At 56.8% G+C, this 24,963-nt stretch overlaps 1 protein-coding gene across 3 annotated transcripts in view; it reads left to right on the top strand.

Moving 5' to 3' along the window:
- ZFPM1 (zinc finger protein, FOG family member 1) overlaps positions 1-5,010 on the top strand; it is a 67,431-nt gene extending 62,421 nt beyond the window's left edge. For 2 of the 3 annotated variants that reach the window (XM_089903401.1, XM_022582941.3), the window contains exons 7-10: positions 2,077-2,310; positions 2,599-2,694; positions 2,776-2,922; positions 3,055-5,010. In XM_089903401.1, coding sequence (XP_089759527.1) covers positions 2,077-2,310; positions 2,599-2,694; positions 2,776-2,922; positions 3,055-4,886 — 2,309 coding nt within the window. In that variant the 3' untranslated portion in view covers positions 4,887-5,010. The remainder of the gene's footprint in view (positions 1-2,076; positions 2,311-2,598; positions 2,695-2,775; positions 2,923-3,054) is intronic. The other variant, XM_089903402.1, reaches the window with a different exon arrangement.
- The last annotated feature ends 19,953 nt before the right edge of the window (positions 5,011-24,963 follow it).

Below are 24,963 nucleotides of genomic sequence, written 5' to 3' on the forward strand. Positions count from 1 at the left end.
CAGGACGAGGCCCCAGAGAGAGACAGGAGACACTAGAGCCAGGGGTGAGGGGAGGCATCTGCCAGTGGCCCGCCGTGTCCCAGCTGTGTTGAGAGCAAGGGCAGGCAGCACGGAGGTCACCGTGACCCAGACGCTGGCAGCCAAGTGAGGAGGGTGACACCGGAGGGGGGGGGACAAGCACAGGCGGGTGGCCCGTCCCCAGAGCCTGCATGGAGGGACTGGGCCGGACAGGGCAAGGCCACTGCCCCAGGGAGAATGGGGTCCTGCAGGGGAGCTGAGAGGGTGGTGGTGAGCAAACAGGGGTCTTGTCTGACGTTGAGGTTTCAGGAAAGAAGGGTGCTGGATGGAAGGGTCACCCCACCAGGGCAGGGAATGGCATCTGGTGTCCGGGGGGCTGCCTCTCTGTCTCTTTTGGGTGGGTAGGTGGGGGGGGGGGCTGCAGGGAGCCCCAGGTGCTGGAGGGCTTCCTCTCAAGCCTGCCCAGGAGCAGCCTCTCTGGGCCTCGGTTTCCCTCCCCTCGGGTCTGACACCTGTGAGGGCATGGTGGGCTAGACATCGTTTATACCAACCCCACATGGGCCTCTCCTACTGGTGGTCTAGAAGGGCTTTCAGAACCCGAGCTCCAAAGTCAATCAGACCCGGTTTAATTGAGACTCCACCGCTCTGGGCCTGTTTTCTCATCTGTGGAAGCAGTAAAGGTAATGCCGGTCTTGAGGTCTCTGTGCGGGTTACCTGGGCTGCATCCACCCGGGACTTGGCCCGAGGTCAGCCCTGGGTTGGTGGGGCGACGACCGTCCTTGCTAAGTTTTAGGGCCGGGGCTGGGGCCCACACGGCCTCCCAGTCCCTTTGCTATGCCGCAAGCAGCAGCACAGTCCCCAGCACTGACCCTGCAGATACCAGCAGAAGCCCCTCAGACCCAGATCCCAGCTCAAGGCCTCAGCGCTGCCTTGAGACCCCCAAACCCCCAAATAAAAGGGAACTTGAAAACCAGAAAAATAACACAGTACGAAGAGTTGAGCCGGAAACACTGCAGGCACAGGGGCATGAGGAGTGCCCACCTCACTTGACAGACAGGTACTAAATTCCTGAAGAGAGGCAGAAGGTAGAAACCTGGCAGCCCCCGGGGGGCAGGCAGACCACCTGTTCAGTACTGCCAACCAACGGGCTGAAATACGTCCTAACCCGCACAAGTGCCCCCTCCATTCTGTGTGAAGGTCAAGGTCGAGACCCAGAACAAGGTCTCCCCCCTGCCCTGGGTTCAGCCAAGGGGTGGCTGGCCAAGGAGCAGGGACAGAAACAACAAAACATTCCTTATCATTCTGCTGAAGCACCCACCAGAGAATGCTCACCAGCTGGCAAATCACCCCCGCCATCCAAACCCTAAACCGCAAAGGTAGAGGCAGCCCACTTGGGTTAAATGTGGTGAATTCAGGAAGTTCTGACCAAAGAGCCATCAGGTGTATGGGGGGGGGCGGGGAAGGGCGGTGCACCGGGAGGCTCCTCGCGCTCTGCAGCTCCTGGCCTCAGCCCCCTGCCTACCCAGAGCCACGCTCACCTCTCGCCCTGCTGCCCCAGTGCTTGGGGACTCAGGCACCCAGCGGCCCACACACCTGCTCACACGCACACACCTGTCTCCTCGTCCTCCTCCACGGGCACCCAGCTCCACGCCAGCCCGCAAGTCCCGTCGCCCCCGCCAAGTCACAGAGACAATTAGGTCACGGACCCCAGCCTCGCTTCTTCCGTGGGCACCCCCAAGAGACCACAGTGTCTCCTTATGGGGCTCCCTGTCGGGACGCAGCCCAGGGGCCACCCTCGGGGTCACTCACACCCCATCCGCAAGTCCCCATAGCATCCTGAAGATCCGTAGAGAGGGGACACGGAGTTACCAAGGGACACCTGAGAAGGCAAAGCAGTGAAGAGGGACAGCCCAGGTCACAAACCCCACCCCCCCAAGCTGGCAGACGCCGGGGCACAGCCCTCGTGTTGCAGAGGGCCCACGGCCTGCCCCGGGTGCTAGGCGGCCAGCGCTGCTGCCGGGGCACCCCTCAGGCTGCACCCGCCTCTCCCGCCCGCAGAAGACGTCTTTCCCTGCAAGGACTGCGGCATCTGGTACCGCAGCGAGCGGAACCTACAAGCCCACCTCCTGTACTACTGCGCCAGCCGCCAGGGCACCAGCTCCCCCGCTGCGGCCGCCCCCGATGAGAAGCCCAAGGAGACCCACCCCAACGAGCGGGTCTGCCCCTTCCCCCAGTGCCGCAAAAGCTGCCCCAGCGCCAGCTCCCTGGAGATCCACATGCGCAGCCACAGCGGTGAGCCCCGCCCCCAACAGCGTGTCTCCCCACCCAAGCCATGCATGCTCACTGCATTTTTCCTGGGGTTGCACAACTGCCGTGGACGTGCCCGAGTGGTCCTCCCACCACGCCGAGCAGCCTCCCACAGGGCCCCAGGCCACGCGCCCCGCCTGCGACCGGCTGGGTGGTCGGCTGAGGGCTGGGCCCCCGATGGGGTCCTAGGAGGCAGAGCTTAGGGGCCCTCCACACGTGCCCGTACCGTAGTCCTCGGCTGGCTAGGCTCCCTTACCAGGCCCCGTGTTCCAGGAGAGCGCCCCTTCGTGTGTCTCATCTGCCTGTCCGCCTTCACCACCAAGGCCAACTGCGAGCGGCACCTCAAGGTGCACACAGACACGCTGACGGGTAAGCGGGGCCAGGAAGGGGGCGGCGGGGTCTGTGGGGCGCAGCCACCGGCAGGGCTCTGACACCACAGCCCACCTGCAGGTGTGTGCCACAGCTGCGGCTTCATCTCCACCACGAGGGACATCCTCTACAGCCACCTAGTGACCAACCACATGGTCTGCCAGCCCGGCTCTAAGGTTGAGATCTACTCATCAGGGGCTGGGCACCCCACTGCCAAGCTCCCCGCAGGTGAGCCCCTGGTGACCCTGAGGACTGGGAAGGGGGAAGCAGGCTCGGCCACGAGGGGGGGGGGGTGGGTTTCGGCCTCGACCCTCCACCACCTCTGCGCCCAGCCCAGCTCTCCCTTCCCGCCCTCCCCAGCTTCAGGTCTGGCCCAGGCAGGTCCTGCTCCAGGCCTGAAGTGTGGCCCCTGGCGTCTCCCCGCAGACAGTCTGGCCGCCTTCCAGCAGCACACGGCGCTGCACGGCCCCCTGGCCTCTGCAGACCTGGGTCTGGTGCCCGCCCCATCACCGGGACTGGACAGGAAGGCCCTGACAGAGACCACCAACGGAGAGACCAGACCGGGCCCCCAGAACGGGGGTGGCGGCGAGCCCCCGGCGACCCCCAGGAGCATCAAGGTGGAGGCGGCAGAGGAGCCCGAGGCGGAGCCAGGGCCCCCGGCCCTGTCGCGGACGCCATCACCGCCCAGCGCCGGCCCCAGCCCCGTCCGCGTGAAAGCGGAGCTGTCCAGCCCCACGCCCGGCTCCAGCCCAGGGCCCGGCGCGCTCTTCCTGCCGCAGTTGCCCACGGCGCCGCCTGCCTCCGAGATCCTGGCCAAAATGTCCGAGCTGGTGCACAGCCGGCTGCAGGCGGGCGCGGGGGTGGGCGCGCCGGCTGGCCTCTTCACGGGGGCCCCCAAGGGCGCCACGTGCTTCGACTGCGACATCACCTTCAACAACGTCAACAACTTCTACGTGCACAAGCGCCTCTACTGCTCCGGCCGCCGCCCGCCCGACGACACGCCCCCTGCCCGCCGGCCCAAGGCGGCCCCAGCCCCGCCGCGCGCGCCCCCCGCCCCGCCGCCCGCCGAGGCCGACGAGCAGCGCTCACCGCCGGGCCCCGGGGCGCGCGAGGACGAGGCGGGGGGCGCGGCTACGCCCGAGGCGGAGGCCGAGGCCGAGGCGGGCGGCCGGGGCAGCGAAGGCAGCCCAAGCCCGGGCAGCGGGGCAGACGAGGACGACGACCCCCGCCGGACGCTGTGCGAGGCCTGCAACATCCGTTTCAGCCGCCACGAGACCTATACGGTGCACAAGCGGTACTACTGCGCCTCTCGTCACGACCCGCCGCCGCGCCGGCCTGCGCCCGCCGGAACCGCCGCGACCCCCGCGCCCGCTGCGCCGCCCGTGCGCACGCGCAGGCGCCGCAAGCTCTACGAACTGCACGTGGCCGGACCCGCCCCGCCCCCGGTCGGACCCGCCCAGCCCGTCGCGCCAGGCCACGCCCCCACGCCGCCTGCGTCGCCGGCGCCGCGGCCCGGAAGCGGAAACGGAGGCGGAAGCGGAAGCGGCCCAGACCCGGCGGAAGGCCCCATCGACCTGAGCAAAAAGCCGCGGCGCCAGGCTCCCGCCGCCGCCCCAGGCCCTGCGCCCGGCCTACCGGCCCTGGCCGACTACCACGAGTGCACAGCCTGCCGCGTGAGCTTCCACAGCCTCGAGGCGTACTTGGCGCACAAGAAGTTCTCGTGCCCCTCCGCCCCGCGCCGCCTGCGCGCCGCCCCCGAGGACCCGCCCGCCATCGTCTGTCCCTACTGCCCCCCGAACGGCGTGGTGCGCGGCGACCTCATCGAGCACTTCCGCCTGGCGCACGGCCTGCTGCTGGGCAAGCCCACGGCCGGCTCCGGCCCTGGCGCCGAGGCCCGGACGCCTTCGCCCGCCGCCCCCCGCGACGGCCTCAATGGCCAGGACCCTTGGGAGCCGCCCGCCGGCAGCCCCCGGCCCGGCCCGCCCCCAGCCACGTCCCCCGAGGCCGTGCCGGCACCCCCTTCCCAGTCGGACAAAGGCGTACAGACCCCCAGCCAGGGGACGCCGGCCTCCGTGCCCAACGGCAACCACAGGTACTGTCGCCTGTGCAACATCAGGTTCAGCAGCCTGTCCACTTTCATCGCCCACAAGAAGTATTACTGCTCCTCGCATGCGGCCGAGCACGTGAAGTGAGCGCCCGGCGCTGCTGCCCTGCAGGGGGACCCGGGACGCTCCAGGCACAGACCTCGTCAGAGAGGCTGCAGCGGGCAGCGCCCGCCTGGACCTTGGCACTTAATAAAGAAGTTCAGTTTGCTGAGCACCGTGGTGGAGCAGTCTAGTTCTCTGAGCAGGGGGGGCCCTGCGGGGAGGGCAAGGGCAGGGCCAGCAGCACCTGTAAGTACACGCAGGACACTGCAGGCCGGAGTCCCACAGTGGCCCTAAGAGCTGGATCGCGCCCCGCACTCGGGGCTGATGCTCTGGGCGCCCTTGGGGCACGGGGAGAGCAGGCACTGCCCTTCTAGGTCCACCTAGGTCCACTGCTGCCCTCCAGGATCCAGCCAGAAGCTCTGGTTTGGCCACCAGACACCAAAGGGAGGAGCTTAATCCTGGCCAGCGGACAGCTCTTGCACCTGCTCAGTCACAGGCCACCAAGGAATCCAGGGAGGGGAGCATGGTGGGGAGGATGAAGCCCTGCAGTTGCCGAGGCTGATGCGGGAGAAGGGAGAGTGAGCCGCTGACAGGCACTGGGGCCCACAGCGAGCGACCCCTGGGACCTGGGGGCTGCGGTGGGCACGAGGCTGGGGCCACACCACCCCCGGTCTGCCCTGCTGCTGCTGACCATGACCTGGGCCAAACCCAAGCAGGAGGAGTCCAACTGTGGTCTTGGCACTTGGCAGCTGGGGGGCTGTGGGCACCCTCCAGCCTGGTGTCCCTGTTTGCAGTACAGAATGTCTCTTCCGATATACCAGGCCGCCTACTGCAGATGAAAGGGAAACCTGACCTCTCACCTTTCTCTGCTTCCGAACATCAGAAGTGCTTCCTGCCACGCACCCAGACACTCTCCTGCTCGATCGAGGCAGGTTTCCTTCCGCCCAGCCCTCAGGGGTGACAGGCTAAGGAGCTTGTGTTCGGACAGGAACAGTCCCCACACCGCGCCCACAGGTACATGGGACACGGCCCCCTCCCGCTTGCCCCCAGCTGGCCCTGAGTACCAGGGTGTGACCAGGGCTGCTGGACAGTCGGGGGCCCCAGGAGCCAAGCTGCTTTCCTGGTAAATGCCCCGCCTTGTGAAGACCTTCCTGGATCTGCCCTCCTGGACTAGGGCAGGGAGGCTCCCAGACCCCTCAACTCTGCTCAGTGTTGCACCCCGGAGAGTCTGAGGCTCCGCCTCAGTCCCACCACCAAATGCGGCAGATGTCATTCGCCCTAAGGCAGGGGACGTCCCTGTGTGCTGATAAGCACATGCTCAAAGGGGAAGGATGGGGGAGGCAGGGGAAGCATCTGTGCTCACCCCCACCCTTGCACCATGTGAGTGGAGGACAGCGCCACACAGAAAAGGGCCTCGGTGTCCACGCCCACCCGACCCCTGACCCCCACCCCAGGCCTGAACTGCTGGCCAGGCCAAGCCTTGTGCCAGGGAGGTTCTGGGCCCTGCAGCTGGGTCCTGGGTCACATGCCCCCTGCTCTCCGCCCAACCCCGGTGCATGGCCAGCACCCTGCGGCCCTTGCCCCACTCAAGGTCCCCAGTGCTAGGCTCTCCACCCACAGCCCGGAGCCCGCCTTTACCCTCCTCAGACCCCCATTTCCCACACGCTGCCTCCTCTCATGCCACCCCATGTTCTCCCCAAGAACCTGCCACCACCGTCCCAGCTGCAGCCCAGGGACAGCGCTTGGCCTGCTTCCCACCTCTCTGGGAGCCCTGATGCTCCCAGACCAGCCCCCCGCCCCCATCCCCGAAGCTCACTCCACTTACGGTCCTGGGCGGGCACACGGGTTCCCGGGCCCCTATGTCTCTCTAGCCCAGCCATGCCCCCCGCCCAGACCAGTGCACCCACTACATGTCCTTCAAGGGCCCTGACACGTCCAAGACTGAGCTCTCCCTGCTGCGTCTTCTCCCCACACCTGCGCAGACGTGGCCATCAACCCTCTGCCCCCGGAGCTGGTGACAGCAGCACCCTCACCTCACACCTCAGTGTCACAGCAGCTGTGAACGCGAAACCCGCCTCTGCCCATCCTGGCCCCCAGGTCCACAAGTTCGCCTCGCTTCTCTCTCAGGCCGATTCCAAACCTCGGCGCATCTCACTGCCTCCGGGGATGGCCGCCCCCGATGGACTGCACTGTCCCCCGCCAACACGACTCTTCACCGCCAGGTCGGGTGGTTGGGAGATCAGGTGGTGTCGCACCCTGCTTCAAGCCTTCAGCGGCTCCTGTTGCACAGAGGTGGCCGCCAGGCCCTGGTCGTCGCCCCATGGCCTGTTCATGCTGCTCCAGGCTCTCGGCGCCGCCTGCTCCCCGCAAGGGGCTGCCCTTGTCACGCGGTTTAGAGACCTTCCCTGACCCTCCGTCCTAACACCCTGCTCATTTCCCCATCATAGTGGTCACTCTCGGAGTCACCTGGTTTGATTTTCTTACCCCCTTCTCCCTACCCCACAGGTCTCGCCGGCCTTGACCACTGCCTCCAGGGCACCTGGCCCACGGCCCGGGCCCGGGGAGGGGCACGTGGTCAGTCCAGCCCCCCACCACGCCCCAGTCGTCACAGCCCTCTGCAAAGCCAGCCCCGCCTGCCCACCTCCTGGGTTCCCTCCTCCATCCCATTCTCTGCTGGGCTCCTGCCTTCGGCCGCCCCCCAACGCTGTGCCAATTGCACCTCCCCAAGCCAGCTCTTAGCAGGTGACACTACACACAGCTTGCACAGCACTCGGTCCACATTCAAGGCCACCGTCCAACCCCAACTCCTCCTAATTGGGCCGCCCCCCCCACCCCGAGTCCTGTGTGCAAACCTCATCCAGGTCTCCGCAGCCCCGCGCACCCTGCGCCGTGTGCTGCCCGTCCACCCCTGGGGAAACCCTGGCACTAGGGATCACTGCAGGTAGACGTTCCTGGCACCAGGGGTCAGTAGTGACTCGTTTACATGGGCCAGCAGGCCAGGTGCCAAGACCTCTCGGCCGGCCAGGGCACCCGCCCTCTGTCTCCTGAGGACCCAGAAAGAAGGGTGGAAGGCGGAGGCGGTTCCCAGATGCAAAGGGAACAGGAAGAACGTGGAGGAGGGCGGCGTGCAGCCCGAGGACCTGCATAGTCTGGAGCCGCGTAGTCTCCACCGAAGGCGCAACAGAGATGACCGGCGAGCAAGGGAGGAGCCCCGAGGGCAGGGCCATGGGTGCGGGGGCGCACGGGAGAAGGCGGCGGGCCCAGGCAGAGTCCCGGCAGGCATCAGGCGGGTCATACAGCTGCCCGTGCAGCAGCCCTGGAGGTACAGCCTCTACCCTCCTCCTCCATCACCGTCCTCACAGGAGGACGTGGGCTCCGGGAGGGGGCGCGACCGGACATCAATCAAGCCGGTGCTGGGAGCACCACCGCTGAGCGCGCTGCCGTGGCCACCTCCCTTCTGAGGCTCCGGCCCAGCCTTGCTCGCAGACCTGCCCTCGCCTGCCTCTCACGGGTAGCAGCTCTGAGCAGCTGAGCCCAGGCCCCCCACTGCACGGCCAAGGCCGGCCTCGGCGCCTCCGTGTAGGGACAGCCGCAGGGGACGACTTAGGAGGGCGGTTCCCTGGGACACGGTTGGTCCCCGTTCCCGAGAGCACTCTTCTCCGGGGCAGCCACGTCGCATCACCCGAGCCCCAGTGGAGAATACACATTCCAGGGGCCCCGGACGGGCTGAACAGGCCAGGGCCTGGGAATCGGCCTTGATCAGGTCCCAGCAGATTCTTCTCTGGCCAGTTTGAGAAACACCTGCAGGGCAGGTGGTCAGACACTGTTCATGCCTTCATGGTCAGCCCAACAGGCGCAGGACGGCCCTGCCGAGGGGCCTCTGTCAGCTGGGGCAGGACGCAGACCTCAGCCCTTCAGAACCGCACGTCCCGACACTCCGTCCCAATACCATTCTGCCTTCACTGATCATCAAATGATCCTCGGAAGCCCCGGCCCCGCTAAGTCCAGGCCACGCTGCTGAGCAGAGCCGCCGGGGGCGGCAGCCACGCCCAGACTGCGGAGGTACCCTGGGCAGAGGCCGAAGGGCACGCGGCTGGGAGAGCGGACTGGGACTCCGAGGGGTCCGGCCGCGTTACTTAACTAGGGGCTCGCGGGTGGGAACCGCCCCCAGCCGCCGTCCCAGAGAGAAGTGCCAGGCAGCACCCCGAGGAAAGGAGGGGACCCCGTCCCTGACGCTGTGCTTGCGGGCGGCGCAGCCCCGAGTCCTGACCGGTGTGATGGGGCACCCTCGCTCCGGGAGCACGACCAGGCCCGAGGCTCCTTTGTTGCCACACGGCTGCCACCGTCACGCTCGCCCCTGATCCCCACCCCCACCCCAGAGCATGGCAGCACTAGAACTAATGCCCCGATGGAACCAGCCTGAGCACCGGCTCCCTGTGCACCTAACATGCCCAGGGGGCGAGCAAGCCCCTCCCTACGTGCAAACGGCCGCACCCTGTGCTCAGGGGCTGGGCGCTGGGGGCTGGAATCCTGCCAGCGCTGTGCTGCTGCGGCCGACCCGTCCCAGGGAAGCCGACCAGGGCACCTGCAGAGGGAAGCGGCCACCGGGACGTCCACATGACACTGTGAGGTCGCATCAGTGGGCGACAAGAGATAATTCAAAACAGAAGCTTGAGATTCAGACGTGTCTGGAGATTCAAAATAGTATAGGACTTTGCACGGCAAGAGAGGACAAGGGCTGACTGGGTGTCACGAGTCTAACACCAGCTCTGAGTTACTACTCACCGCCCCCGAGACAGGGCCACTAGCCAGTATTTCCGAGAACCCCAAAATGCATAGGCTTTAAAAGACCCCCAGGGTCTGAGGACCAAATTCTTGAGGGACACACATGTGACCTGACCCCCGCCCCTACCCAGGAGGGGCCACCCCGGGACCCACGCCACTAACTCAGTGGGAATCAAAGCAAAGGCTGCTGCCAGGGAGGATCCCGACACCACGAGGCGGCTCGAAGGACAAGGAGACGACGCCCACAGCCCCGCCCCGCAGGCTCGGTTGGGAGAGGCCCTGCCCCTGGCACACGCGGGAGCCCAGCCACCTCTGCCACGGGGGTCGCCACTCGGACGCAAGAAAGCCGGGGGCGGGGGGCGGGGTACGCTGCATGAAGCCCGACTCCCCACACCCCGGGCTGGTGGGTCTGTAACGTCTCTGAACGTGTCAGCCCCGATGGCTTGATTCCATCCACAATGTGAAGAGGCCCCAGCGGACCCCGAATCCAGATGATCCCCAGCAGCCCCTTCTTGACACCCAGGTGCAACTCTTAGAATTCTGTCGTTAACAGCCCTCTGATCAGGCCCACGGCAAGAAACGCAGCCGACAACGCCAACCTCTCCACGGAAGCTGAGGAACGAAGCCTGCTCCCCACGCGTCCCCGCCTCCGCCTGGGCCGTGCGTGGCCACGCCCTGCTCCGTGCGCGGCCACGCCCTGCTCCGTGCGTGGCCACGCCCTGCTCCGCTCCGCGTGCGGACCTGCCGAGGGGACTCAAGCTGCTCCTCACCGCCCACAGTGAGGCCCCGCCCCACCAGGGCCAGGCGGAAAACGTAGTGTGGGGCGGGGAGGCGGAGGGCAGAGAGGGAGAGCACAGCTGGCCGGCGCTTGAGACCGAAAGCACACCTGCTGCCCCCGCCCCCTGTCCACAGTCAGGTGTTTTCTGAGGCTGTGACTCGACGCTGGGTGGGAGCAGAGCTTCTAGCCAGACGAACGGCCCTCGTACACTCATGCACATGCTCCCAGCCTCTCGTCTGCAGTGGGTGAGCCGTGATCTCGTGGACGGAGCACCTTTACAGGAGCCCCTCGGGCGTGGCCGGGACACACCACTCTGGCCAGTTCTCTGGGTTCCCTGGATGTCACCTTCACGCCGCCCAGGGCCTCTGCAGGGACATCCCTTACAGGCTGGTCTCTGACACTTAAAGAGTTCCTGCAGGCCCCCTGCAGCTGACACGAATGCCCTTTATCACGCAGAGGGTAGTCAAAGCTGGACCCGCCACCTCATTAGGTCCTGCTCGAAAGCGAGGCCACTCTGAGCTCCATGGAAATCACGTCTCAGCACTCCAGGTGACAGGGCTGACCCCGTGAGTCAGCACAGAGAAATCTCCCCAACGACGCTAGCCTTCCATGACACTCCAGCCACCCAGCAGAGGGCAGCTGGGAAGGAGCAAGGACACGCACACACCTCCTCTGCTTTGACACCAGCGGCTCTGAGTGTGCGCCAGGGAATCCAGGGGTGCCCCCACCCCCAACCTTTCCAGAGGGCCAGCAAGGTCCTCCTTTGACCGAAGTTGCATGAGTGGCACAAAAGCCAAGGCGGGTGTGACAAGTGGACCTTAGCACTGACCGAGGTAGCAGATCTGGCAGATACGGCAATGGGCACCCTGGCCCTCCCATCCCCGTCTCACAGGAAAGCAACAGAAACCAGTTTAAATTAACAATGTCCTTGATGGGGGCTTCCCTGGTGGCGCAGTGGTTGAGAGTCCGCCTGCCGATGCAGGGGACACGGGTTCGTGCCCCGGTCCGGGAAGATCCCACATGCCGCGGAGCGGCTGGGCCCGTGAGCCATGGGTGCTGAGCCTGCGCGTCCGGAGCCTGTGCTCCGCAACGGGAGAGGCCACAACAGTGAGAGGCCCACGTACCGCAAAAAAAAAAAAAAATGACAGCAAGGTATCAGAGTTTAAAAATGTGTAGAGGTGAAACTGCGTTTACTGTGTATATATCACCCCAATTTAAAAAGCAAAAAGCTCACAGCAGGATACTGAGGTGAAGGGGGGACACCTGGGGCACAGCAGCCCGATGGGACCTGAAACTTCCTGCAAGGGTCTGCATCCTGTGAGGGTCTCTGAGCAGTGGCCCCGTCATACCTGTGCCTTTCTTCCTGAGCACGTGTGTGTGTGTGTGTGTCCCCCCACAGATGCTGACTGCACACCTACAAGCCACAGTCCCCAGAACTTCAGACCAGCCTCACCGCCTCTGGGCGCCCTTCCCACTCCAGACAAGGGACCGTGGCCTGGGGAGGGGGACGCCCGCGTAGAAACCACACGCTGCCACTGCCTCTGCCACGACACCTCTCCGGGAGCAGGAGAAGTGCCCTCGCACAAAGGGCCACTGGTGCCATCGTGCCCAGCAGCAGCGTCTGTAGAGGGCCCGTTGGTGGCAGACTGTCCAGCACCCCCTCAGAGCAAAGGAGCCCCGTGTAAGCGGCTGTGAATCGCTCGGGAGAGAGAAGACCAGACCGTCTTAAGGGCCTAGGCGCTGAGTCGTGGGAGCCTTGAGGTGCTGATGGGCATTTGAGAAACTGCGGGATGCCTGTCAGGACGCGGGACACAGAGGGGCCTGGTGGTTGGGGTGTCCTTGGACCGACGGTGGCCGGGCACTCTGCTCCCGGGACAGAGCAGCTGTGCAGGGGCGTGCAGGGCCGCCCCCCGAGGACTGAGCCCCAGGAGGCTCTGGGATGGGGGAGTCTGAACTGTATTCGGTGCGGCGGCAAGCGGCCAGCCTCCCCGGGTCTGCCTCCGCCTGCTTCCAACCCTGGTCCGCTCCGCCCACCTGCAGAGAGTGTCCTGGGGTGGCCAGAGCAGAGGACCGCAGGCTGGGGGCCTCAAGGCAGGTGAGGGTGTGGGCAGCGCCCCTCCGCAGGCTCTGGGGAGCATCTGTCTTGCCGGCTTCGCCCCCATGCTGGTCTTGCTCAGGTCTTAGGGTCCCTGGCTGTGGGCACTTCCCTCCGAGCTCTCCCTCCACCTTCTCTCCTCTGCGTCTGTGTCTCTCCTCTTCTGTCTCTTTTAGGGACACCCTTACGGGGTTTAGGGCCACCCTAATCCAGGATGACTTCAGTGAAATTCTCACCTTAATCCCATCTGTAAGACCCTTCTCCCAAACAAGGGCACAGGCTGAGGCACCAGGTGGACGTGACCTTGGGGGACACCTTCCAACCCGATGCCCCCTGAGGCTCTCAGGGAGACGTGGCCTCCCCTCCTCCCTGGGAGCTCCTGAAGAGTCAGGGCTGCCACCTCCTTCACATCACCCGGCTCCCCACGGACGGACGGACGAGAACAGCTCCATTTAATCCCTTTGCTACTCTGGGCTGCGCTGGTTTCCCCTGAGGGAAGTGCTCCGCGGCAGCTGAGGCCGGGCCAGGCGCTCTGCTGCCCGAGGATGACGGCTACCGCGTATGTAGGCCTGTTTCCAAGCTGGGCCCCAGGTGGGCTCCCATCCCATGCATGTAGCTGGGCCTCCAGGCTCCAAGTTCAGCCACCTCTGTGCTTAGCAGCGACCCTGGCTGTGACCTTGGCAGCAAACCCACCCTGAGGCCCTGGTGTGGGGGGGAGATTGAGCCCGTTTCTTCAACCCTAGAAAGAAAAACAGAGCAGGGTAAACAGGAAGAGCCACAGAGAGATGGAGAGAAAAGGGGACGAAAGTGGGGGGTGCCGAGGGGAGGAGCCAGGGCCGCCCGTGTCCACAGCATCCTGGGGGGGGGCAGGGGGCTGGGCAGGGCTGTGGGCTCGCTGGCTGCCTCTCCCACCCTCCGAAGGGACAGCCAAGCACCCACGCCCTGCTCCGCCCAGGCCACGCCGGCGCCCCCGCGGACTGTGCTGAGTCAGCCTCAGGAGGGCCCTGGGGGGTCCGCCACGAGTGATTTTCTAGCAGCTTTACCGAGGTATACCTCACATGCCATACAATTCACCCACTTAAGTGCACGACTCACTAGTTTTCCACAGATTCGCAGAGGTGTGCAGCCATTGCCATAGTCAAGTTTAGAACAGTCTCATCACCCCCAACCTCCACGGCGTCCCCCCCAGCCCCCCGCAACGACTGATGGACTTTCTGTCTCTGCAGATTCACCCGTCCCGGACGTTTCACATACACGGAATCACTCAGTGCGCGTGCTCGTGTCTGGCTTCTGTCTCTCAGCGTGTTTCCCAGGTGCATCCAGGCTGTGTCGGTGCGTCACTCCCTTTAAGGCAGCGTTGTATCCACCGCGCGCATGAACCGCGTTCTGCTGTTCATTCGGTGACGCACGCTGATCAGCTACGTGAACGACGCTGCTGCCAGCATCCACGCGCGCGTGTCTATGTGGATGTGCGCGTCCAGATACCCGGGCGTGGAATCGCGGGGTCACGCGCTAACCGTGTCTTTAACCTTTTGGGGAAACACCAGACCGGTTTCCACGGCGGTAGCACCATTTTACACCCCACCCCCAGCAGTGGCAGGGTCTGCTTTCTCCCTGCCCTCATCCACACGCGCTGTCTCTCTCTCCTTAGCTGTCCTGTCCCCCAGGTGTGCGGCAGTGCCTCACTGCAGTTTCAGCTGATTTGCTGATGGCTAATGATGTTGGCCATCTTTTCCTGTGCTTGTTGGTCATTCGTATTTCTTTGGAGAAGTGACTCTTTAGACCCTTTGCCCATTCCTACAAGGTTTTTATGTTCACTTTGAAGTGAAAAAACAGAACCTGGAGGTCATCGAGTCTAAAAATGATAGGAACGGGCTCTGGCCTCAGACACCCAATCCCACCTTGGTGCCTCCCAGCCACACGGCCACGAGCAGCTCACCTCCAGGACCCTTGGTGTCCTCGCCAGCCCAACGGGGTGAGGGCATGCCCACAGCAGGAACTCCGTAGTGAAGTTCACAGAGCGCCACGGCAGAGCCCTTCTGAACCCGAGCCCCAGGGCAGGCGGCGTGACCATGTCCCACCTCTGCAGGCAGAAGAGCAGTCGGGCGCCCAGAGCCAGCAGGTGGAGGAGAAGTGGCGGGGAGAATGAACACCCCTGTCCCCAAGGGGACAGAAGCAGAGCTGGGGGCAACGCTTGTCCTGAACTGACAGATTCTAGGTGGGCTCTGGGGAGGGAGAATAGGAGGAGGACACAGTGGACACACAGACGACGCAGGCGTGAGGCCCAGCTCGCCCAGCAGGAGCTGGCTCAGCAGCTTCACTCCCTGAGCTCGCCTCGCCGTGTCTGTGAAATGGGAAGGTCTCGCAGGATCCCACCACACCCTCAAAGGTCAGGGGTAGACGCCACTCTCCCAGCAGTACCGTCCCATTCACCCCACAGGAGTCAGAAAGGGCTCCAGGCCCCCAGCCCTGGCAGGCTGGGACCCGTATCACCTGGCGGGGCCACTGCCGCCCTTCCTTCCACAGGGTGTCACGTAGGGAATCCCAGGGACCTCCTTGGTTCCAGCCTGAGCTCAAGGCTGGACTGCTTGTCAATGGGCCCCTGAGTGGCCCAGCTGAGAGTCCCTCCTCTGCCCACCAGGTCCACCCCATCTGATCTGGCCTGGCACGTGGCTCATCCGAGGGGGTCAGTGGTGGGTCTTGGAGCTGGAGGCTGGAGAGGACAAGGCCCCCAGAGCAGGGCCCCCAGGCTTTGGAAATTCACAAACCAAAAACTGTTCACAATGACCTCTGGTCTCTCTCCTTCTCTCTTCTCCTTCCTTCCTTCCCCAGATACATTCATTTTTTAAAACTACTGTTTAATCATCTCAATATTTCATAAAAACACATTTTAACATAAAAATGTTAGGAGGAGGACATAATCTCAGAACAAAAGAGAGTCTTTTACGCGAAGCAAATATGACTTCATGAAATCCCCGATTTTGCTCTCATTTCACTGCAGACTCATAGAAACTCTACCACAGAGCACAGGTCCCTGGGTCAGGGCTTGGGAACCTCTGTTACCATCTGAAGCTTCCCGCCCCAACTTCCTTTTACAGAGGATGAAACAGAGGGTCCAAGGGGTTAAACGCCTGTCACTGGCAGTGCTAGGCAGGACCCTGCTGCTCCGTGCCACAGCACACAGACCCAAATCTGGCTGCATTTAGCCAGAATCCACACCGAGCTTGCACATTCACCCCGACGTGCAGACACCCCCTTCTACACTTCCAGTTTATTGCATCACCCCCGAAGGAGACCCCCTCCACCAGCACTCACGCCCCAATCCGCTCACCCCTGCAGCCTCTCATCTGCTCCATCTCTGAGGACTTGCCTGTTCTGCGCGCTTCCTATAAGTGGAATCCCACCTCCCAGGCCTCGGGCACCTGGCTTGGTTCACTTGGCACACACCCGGGGCTGTCCGCACTGCTGCGTGTGTCCAAACCCCCCTCCTTAAGGCTGGTCAGCGTGCTGCCATGTGTAGGCTGAGCTTTGTGGAACCACGATCCAGGGAGGCATGTCTGACTTGTCAGGTTTTACATGTGTTCGTGGCAGCTGGTAGGCGACAGCTCTGAATCACGAGGCTGGTAGAACAGAGCCCTGTCAGCCCCACTGAGTGGCCTGTCCTGCTTCCTCTCATCGTCCCTAAGATGACGCCCAGGAAAGCCCCTGCCTGCCCCAGGGACACAAGTCATAGCCGTCGTCTCTCCAGAAAGCAGTGACCCTGCCCAGGGGCCCATCGCGCGACACCTGGCCAGCTGCATCCCCACGCCCCTGGGGTCTAGCTTCTTGCAAGGCAGACTCCGGCCCAGTTGTCCCTGGTTGCCCCCAGCCGCGTGAACCTGAGCCTCACCCCTCACTTCCACACGCCTTCCTGTGTGCTGTCCCCTCTGGCTGGGGTACCCTTCCTGATCTTCCCCACCCCCAAGTGTTGCTCCCTCCTCAGGATCCAAGTGCTGTTACCCACTGCTCTCACAAAGGGACCGGAGTAACCTCTCCTTCCTCGGAACGCTCTCCCTTGGGGCCGGTTGTGGGCTGAATTGTGTCCCCTCGAAAGGTATGTCCACGTCCTGACCCCCTGCACCTGTGGATGTGGCCTTATTTGGAAATAGGGCCTTTGCAGATGTCAGCAGGTTAAACTGAGGTCATTCTAGGTTCGGGTGTGTCCTGAATTCAGTACAGGGATTGGTGTCCATATAAGAAGAGACCGGGACATGGAGAGACCCAGAGACACAGGGCGAGGCCGGGAGGCACAGAGGCAGAGATGAGAGGGATGCAGCCACAAGCCCAGGACTCTAGCAATCTCTGAAGCTGGAGGAGGGAAGGAAGCACCCACCCCTGGGGCCTCTGGACACCTTGATTTCACACTTGTCGCCTCCAGAACCAGGAGAGAATTAGACGTCTGTGTTTTAAGCCCCCGGCGTGTGGCACTCTGTCAGCTGTGCGAAGCTCATATGGGGCCTTATAATTTATACTGTGAATAATCATCCTTTATATGTGGATTTACCTCCTGTGTCAGGCAGAAGCCTCCTTGAAGACAAAGCCTGCATTTATTATCGCTACACCCACAGCCTGGCACTTGGCAGTGGCTGGAGGATGGGGTGGGGGGGCGCGGTGGACAGCTGGGCAGCTCTTCCTGGACCCTGCCCCACGGATGAGGAAGGCCCTTCAAAGGCCAGTGTCCCCAAGTCCCCAAGAGTCAACAGCCGTCAGCATCTCCGTGTTTCTTCTTTTCTTTTTTTTTAAGTGCTTTCTTTACCTTTTTTTTTTAAAGCATATTTCCTTTTTACTTATTTGTATTTTGGCCACACTGCGCGGCATGGGGGATGGTTCCCTGAGCAGGGCTCGAACCCAGGCCTCCGCAGTGAAAGCACCGAGTCCTAACTGCTAGGCCACCAGGGGACTCCTATGTTTTTTCCTAAAGCCACAGGTTTGAAGCATTGCAGGTGATGTGCGTTCATGTTCCTCCCCCGAACCTGCCGTGAAAAGCAAGTTAAATGGGCATTTGGGAGGTGACACGTCCGTCATCCCGTAAGGCCACACGTTAGCTGCAGTGAGCCAGATGTGAGACCGTATCAACGCTCAGTTAAAGGCAGTGTATGTCGGGGAGTGCTGTGCTGGCCAGACGACACTTCCCCATCGAGCGGGGTCTGGGGAGGAGGGATGCAGCCGGTCAGCGTTCCCTGGACAGGGGTGCACAGGCCCCGGGCTGGCTGGGAGGACCCAGGCCGTGCAGAACTGGCACGGGTGGCCGCTCTAGGAGGGGGCACCCCCGGGACTCCCACTGGCATTCGGAGCTGTCTCCTCCACTCCCTTAAGTGGGGTGAGGGGCAGGGGTGGCAGGATCATCAATCGGTCTAGAGAAAACGACAGGGCTTCAGTGAAAGCGCCAGTGTTTCCAGAGCCTCGGCCCGGGCTGGCCGTGGCCACTCCACCACCGTGGAACAAAGCCCTCCAGCTCTTGTTGGTGGTCTTGTCACAGATGATTCCAGCTAAGAGAGGGACAGGTGTCTGAAGGGATCACTGGGAGGCCCTGGTTAGGCGGGGACTTTGTCCCTGCATGTGTGTCTCGTGGCTTTTGTGACAAATGACCACATACCTATGGCTCAAAACAGCACATGCCCACCCACTCATAGTGGGATTCATCACAAGTTTCACAAGGATGGTTCAACATACACAAAATCAATATGATATACCACATAAACAAAAGAAGAGTCAAAAACCACATGATCATGTCAATAGATGCAGAAAAAGTATTTGACAAAATTCAAAATCCATTCACGATAAAAACTCTTAACAAAGTGGGTATAGACAGAACAAATCTCACCACAATAAAAGCTATTTATGACAAACGCACAGTCAACACAATACTCAATGGTGAAAAGCTGAAAGCCTTCCTGCTAAAATCTGGAACAAGACAAGGAGGCCCACTCTCAGCTCTTCTATTCAACATAGTGTTGGAAAATTCTAGCCACAGCAATCAGACAAGAGGAGGAAGCAAAAGGTATCCAGATTGGAAGGGAAGAGGTAAAATTGTCATTATATGCAGATAACATAATTTTATATACAGAAAACCCTAAAGACTCCACACAAAAACTATTAGAACTGATAAATGAATTCAGCAAGGTAGCAGGATACAAGGTTAATGTACAGAAATCGGATGCATCTCTTTACACTAACAATGAAAGATCAGAGGGAATGTAAAACAAAAATTTAAAAACCTCTCAAAATCACAACTACAAAAATAAAATATTTAGGAATAAGCCTGACCAAGGGACTGAAAGACTTTTACGCGGACAGCTATAAAATGTTAATAAAGGAAATTGAAGATGATTCAAAGAAAGGAAAAGATATCCCATGCTCTTGATTGGAAGAATTCATACTATTAAAATGGCTCTACTTTCCAGAGTAATCTACATATCTAATGTGATCCCTATCAAATTGCCCATGACATTTTTCACACAACTGGAACAAATAATCCTAAAATTCATACGGAACCTTAAAAGACCCAGAATTGCCAAAGCAATCCTGAAGAAAAAGAACAAAGCAGGAGGCATAACCCTTCAGACAATATTACAAAACTACAGTAATCAAAACAGCATGGTGTTGGCACACTAACAGACATATGGATCAACAGAACAGAAATAAACCCATACACCTACGGTCAATTAATCTTCAACAAAGGAGGCAAGAATATACAACGGGAAAAAGACAGTCTCTTCAGCACGTGGTGCTGGGACAGCCACATGTAAATCAATGAACTCAGAACATACCCTCACACCATGCACAAAAATAAACTCAAAATGGCTTAAAGACTTAAACATAACACATGACACCATAAAACTCCTACAAGAGATCATAGGCAAAACATTCTCTGACATAAATTGTACCACTGTTTTCTTTGGTCAGTCTCCCAAGGCAACAGAAATAAAAACAAAAATAAACAAGTGAGACCTAATCAAACTTACAAGCTTTTGCACAGCAAAGGAAACCATAAACAAAACAAAAACACAACCTACAGAATGGGAGAAAATATGTGCACAAGATGCAACCGACAAGGGCTTAATTTCCAAAAGATACTAACAGCTCATACAACTCAACAATAACAACAACAAAAAACCAAACCACCCAATCACAAAAAATGGGCAGAAGACCTAAATAGACATTTCTCCAAAGAAGAAATACAGATAGCCAATAGGCACATGAAAAGATGCTCAACATCACTAATTATTAGAGAAATGCAAATCGAAACTACAACGAGGTACCACCTCATGCTGGTCAGAATGGCCATCATTAAAAACCCTACAAATAAATTCTGAAGAGGATGTGGAGAAAAGGGAACACTCCTACACTGTTGGTGGGAATGTAAGTTGATGCAGCCACTATGGAAAACAGTATAGAGGTTCCTCAAAAAACTAAAAACAGAATTATTGTACGATCCAGCAATCCCACTCCTGGGCATATAACGAGACAAAACTCTAATTCAAAAAGATACATGCACCCCTATGTTCATAGCAGCACTATTCACAATAGCCAAGACATGGCCTGAAGGTCCAACAACAGATGGAAAAAGAAGACGTGGTATATACACATAGACATACATACACAAGCACACATACACACACACAATGGAATACTACTCAGCCATAAAAAAGAACAAAATAATGCCATTTGCAGCAACGTAGATGCAACTAGAGATCATACTACGTGAAGTCAGAAAGAGAAAGACAAATACCATACGATATCACTTATAAGTGGAATCCGAAATACGACAAATGAGCCTATCTATGAAACAGAAACAGACTCACAGACATACTAGTGGTTGCCAAGGGGGAGGGAGAGGGGTGGAGTAAGAGGTTGGGGTGAGCAGATGTATGCTTTTATATATGGAATGGATAAAAAACAAGGTCCTACTGTATAGCACAGGGAGCTATATTTCAGTATCCCATGACAAACCATGATGGAAAAGAATATTAAAAAAAAAAGAATGTATATATATGTGTAACTGAATCACTGCTATACAGCAGAAATTAACACAATATTGTAAATCAACTATACTTCAATTTAAAAAATGAGAAAAATAAGAACTGATAAGACAAAATACATTTCTACAATATAATCAGAATAAACACAGGGTAAGAGATACTTATATTGAAGTATAGTTCATTTATCATATTGTGTTACTTTCAGGTGTACAGCAAAGTGATTTGGCTATACATTTTTTCGATTGTTTTCCATTATAGGTTATTATAAGATATTGAATGTAGTTCTCTGTGCTATACAATAAATCCTTGCTGATTTTCTATTTTATACGAAGTCATGTGTATCTGTTAAACTTATACTCCTAATTTATCCCTCCCCCTCTCCTTCCCCCTTTGGTAACCATAAGTTTGTTTTCTATGGCAGTAAGTCTGTTTCTATTGTGTACATAGGTTAATTTGTATTATTTTTTTAGATATTACATATAAGGGATATCATATGAAATTTGTCCTTTCTCTGCCTTCACTTAGTATGATAATCTCTAGGTCCATCCATGTTGCTGCAAATGGCATTATTTCATTCTTTTTTATGGCTGAGTAATATTCCATTGTATATATGTACCACATCTTCTTTATCCATTCACCTGTCAACGGACACTTAGGTGGCTTCCACGTCCTAGCTATTGTGAATAGTGCTGCAGTGAACATTGGGGGACAGGTATCTTTTTGATGCTGTGGGCTTTGCCCCATCCCCCCTCACTCCTGACTCCCCCCTGCACAACCCAGTGGCCCTCCAGCTCCACAAGACACTCCCGGCTCCCAGCCCCCATCACGGGGGGCCCACTGCTCACAGACAGACAGACAGACAGACAACACTGGCTGGGCCCCCACAGGCTTAACACTCCTGCTCTTACACACACTTCATCCCCCTGTTCCTCCGCACGACCCCCTTGCTCCCAATTACGCCGTGATCCAAGTGGGAATGTCACTTCCTAACACTTCTCAGGTCACCTGGGGGGGCTGTGTGAGGGCAAACAGATTAAAATAGGGAAAAAATTAATTCTCCGGGTGCAAAAAGGGAATGGGACCATCCCCTCTCTTTCCTTAGAGCATTTTAAAAAACCTGTAAATTCTCTCTCTGCCTCTTCTGAAATGGATGTCATTTTATAAACAGTTACATAAGCCTCTTGCAGGTTTTACGACCCAGGACCATCTTTCTCAAGCACCTGGAGCTGCCTCTTTGAATGTGAGCCTTAGGAAGGTGGCTCCCTATCTACCCCCAGTTTCCATGGGGGCAGGTGCCTGGCTCCAGGCTGAAACCCCACTCCTGAGAGATGCCAAAACTTTTCTTGTCCCTTTAGATAAAGGCAATTAGCTAACACAGATGCCCCCAGTTAGAGGCAGAGTTGGCATGAACTGTGTGTGACAAATGGCACTGTCAAGGCCTCCTACATAATGACTAATTCTTGTCTGTCCTGGGAACGTGTGTCTAATGGGCTGAATCTTCTTGGCTAAATGAAAGGGTGAGCTTCCCTCGTGTGTGCAACAGCCCAGTGGGTGTGATGAGCAACCCATTCCAGTTTCATGCTTATTCAATCATGAAACTGTCCTCTCTGTTGTACCCTGTGGAGAGGTTTTCTGGGTTGGCAGGAGGTTTTGTTCTAATCATACAGGCTCACCTCAGAGATACTGCGGATTTGGGTCCAGACCATCACAGGCAGTAAAGCAAGCATGGCAATAAGGTGAGGCACACGAATTCTTTGCTTTCCCAGTGCATATGAAAGTGATGTTTACACTGTAGTCTGTTAAGTGTGCGGTCGCATCATGTATAAAAAATGATGTGCGAACTGTAATTAAAAATACTTTACACGGACTTCACTGGTGGCAGCGTGGTTAAGTATCTGCCTGCAGACCAGAGGGCAGACAGCAGAGGCAAAAAGAACTACAATCCTGCAGCCCGTGGAACAAAACCCACACACAGAAAGACAGACAAGATGAAAAGGCAGAGGGCTATGTACCAGATGAAGGAACAAGATGAAACCCCAGAAAAGCAACGAAATGAAGTGGAGATAGGCAACCTTCCAGAAAAAGAATTCAGAATAATGATAGTGAAGATGATCCAGGACCTCGGAAAAACAATGGAGGCAAAGATCGAGAAGATGCAAGAAATGTTTAACAAAGACCTAGAAGAATTAAAGAACAAACAAACAGAGGTGAACAATACAATAACTGAAATGAAAACTACACTGGAAGCAATCAATAGCAGAATAACTGAGGCAGAAGAACGGATAAGTGACCTGGAAGACAGAATGGTGGAATTCACGGCTGTGAAACAGAATAAAGACAAAAGAATGAAAAGAAATGAAGACAGCCTAAGAGACCTCTGGGACAATATTAAACGTAGTAACATTCACATTATAGGGGTCCCAGAAGGAGGAGAGAGACAGAAAGGACCTGAGAAAATATTTGAAGAGATTATATAGTCGAAAATTTCCCTAACATGGGAAAGGAAATAGCCACCCAGGTCCGGGAAGCACAGAGAGTCCCATAAAGGATAAACCCAAGGAGAAACATGCCGAGACACACAGTAATCAAACTGGCAAAAATTAAAGACAAAGAAAAATTATTGAAAGCAGCAAGGGAAAAACAACGAATAACATACAAGGGAACTCCCATAAGGTTAACAGCTGATTTCTCAGCAGAAACTCTACAAGCCAGAAGGGAGTAGCATGACATATTTAAAGTGATGAAAGGGAAGAACCTACAACTAAGATGACTCTACCTGGCAAGGATCTCATTCAGATTTGATGGAGAAATAAAAAGCTTTACAGACAAGCAAAAGCTAAGAGAATTAAGCACCACCAAACCAGCTCTACAACAAATGCTAAAGGAACTTCTCTAAGTGGGAAACACAAGAGAAGAAAAGGACCTACAAAAACAAACCCAAAACAATTAAGAGAAAGGTTAATAGGAACATACATATCAATAATTATCTTAAACGTGAATGGATTAAATGCTCCAACCAAAAGACACAGGCTCACTGAATGGATACAAAAACAAGACCCATATATATGCTGTCTACAAGAGACCCACTTCAGACCTAGGGACACATACAGACTGAAGGTGAGGGGATGGAAAAAGATATTCCATGCAAATGGAAATCAAAAGAAAGCTGGAGTAGCAATACTCATATCAGACAAAATAGAGTTTAAAATAAAGAATGTTACAAGAGACAAGGAAGGACACTACATAATGATCAAGGGGTCAATCCAAGAAGAAGATATAACAATTATAAATATATATGCACCCAACATAGGAGCACCTCAATACATACGGCAACGGCTAACAGCTATAAAAGAGGAAATCGACAGTAACACGATAATAGTGGGGGATTTTAACACCTCACTTACACCAATGGACAGATCATCCAAACAGAAAATCAATAAGGAAACACAAGCTTTAAATGACACAATAGACCAGAGAGACTTAACTGATATTTATAGGACATTCCATCCGAAAACAGCAGATTACACTTTCTTCTCAAGTGCACACGGAACATTCTCCAGGATAGATCACATCTTGGGTCACAAATCAAGCCTCAGGAAATTTAAGAAAATCGAAATCATACCAAGCATCCTTTCTGACCACAACGCTATGAGATTAGAAATCAATTACAGGGAAAAAAACATAAAAAACACGAACACATGGAGGCTAAACGATACGATACTAAATAACCAAGAGATCACTGAAGAAGTCAAAGAGGAAATCAAAGAATACCTAGAGACAAATGATACTGAAAACACAATGATCCAAAACCTATGGGATGCAGCAAAAGCAGTTCTAAGCGGGAAGTTTATACCAATACAAGCCTACCTCAAGAAACAAGAAAAATCTCAAATAAACAATCTAACCTTACACCTAAAGAAACTAGAGAAAGAAGAACACACAAAACCCAAAGTTAGCAGAAGGAAAAAAATCTTAAAGATCAGAGCAGAAATAAATGAAATAGAAACAAAGAAAACAATAGCAAAGATCAATAAAACTAAAAGCTGGTTCTTTAAGAAGATAAACAAAAATGATAAACCTTTATCCAGACTCAGGAAAAAGAGGGAGAGGACTCAAATCAATAAAATTAGAAATGAAAAAGGAGAAGTTGTAACAGACACCACAGAAATACAAAGCATCCTAAGAGACTACTACAGGCAACTCTACGCCTATAAGATGGACAACCTGGAAGAAATGGACACATTCCTAGAAAGGTATAACCTTCTAAGACTGAACCAGGAAGAAACAGAACATATGAACAGACCAATCACAAGTAGTGAATTTGAAACTGTGATTCAAAATCTTCCAACAAACAAAAGTCCAGGACCAGATGGCTTCACAGGTGAATTCTATCAAACATTTAGAGAAGAGTGAACACCTATACTTCTCAAACTCTTCCAAAAA

Source organism: Delphinapterus leucas, chromosome 20 (assembly GCF_059928025.1).
Source record: "Delphinapterus leucas isolate spDelLeu-1000000601 "Yukka" chromosome 20, BTC_Dleu_Yukka2, whole genome shotgun sequence".
Classification (NCBI taxonomy): Eukaryota; Metazoa; Chordata; class Mammalia; order Artiodactyla; family Monodontidae; genus Delphinapterus; species Delphinapterus leucas.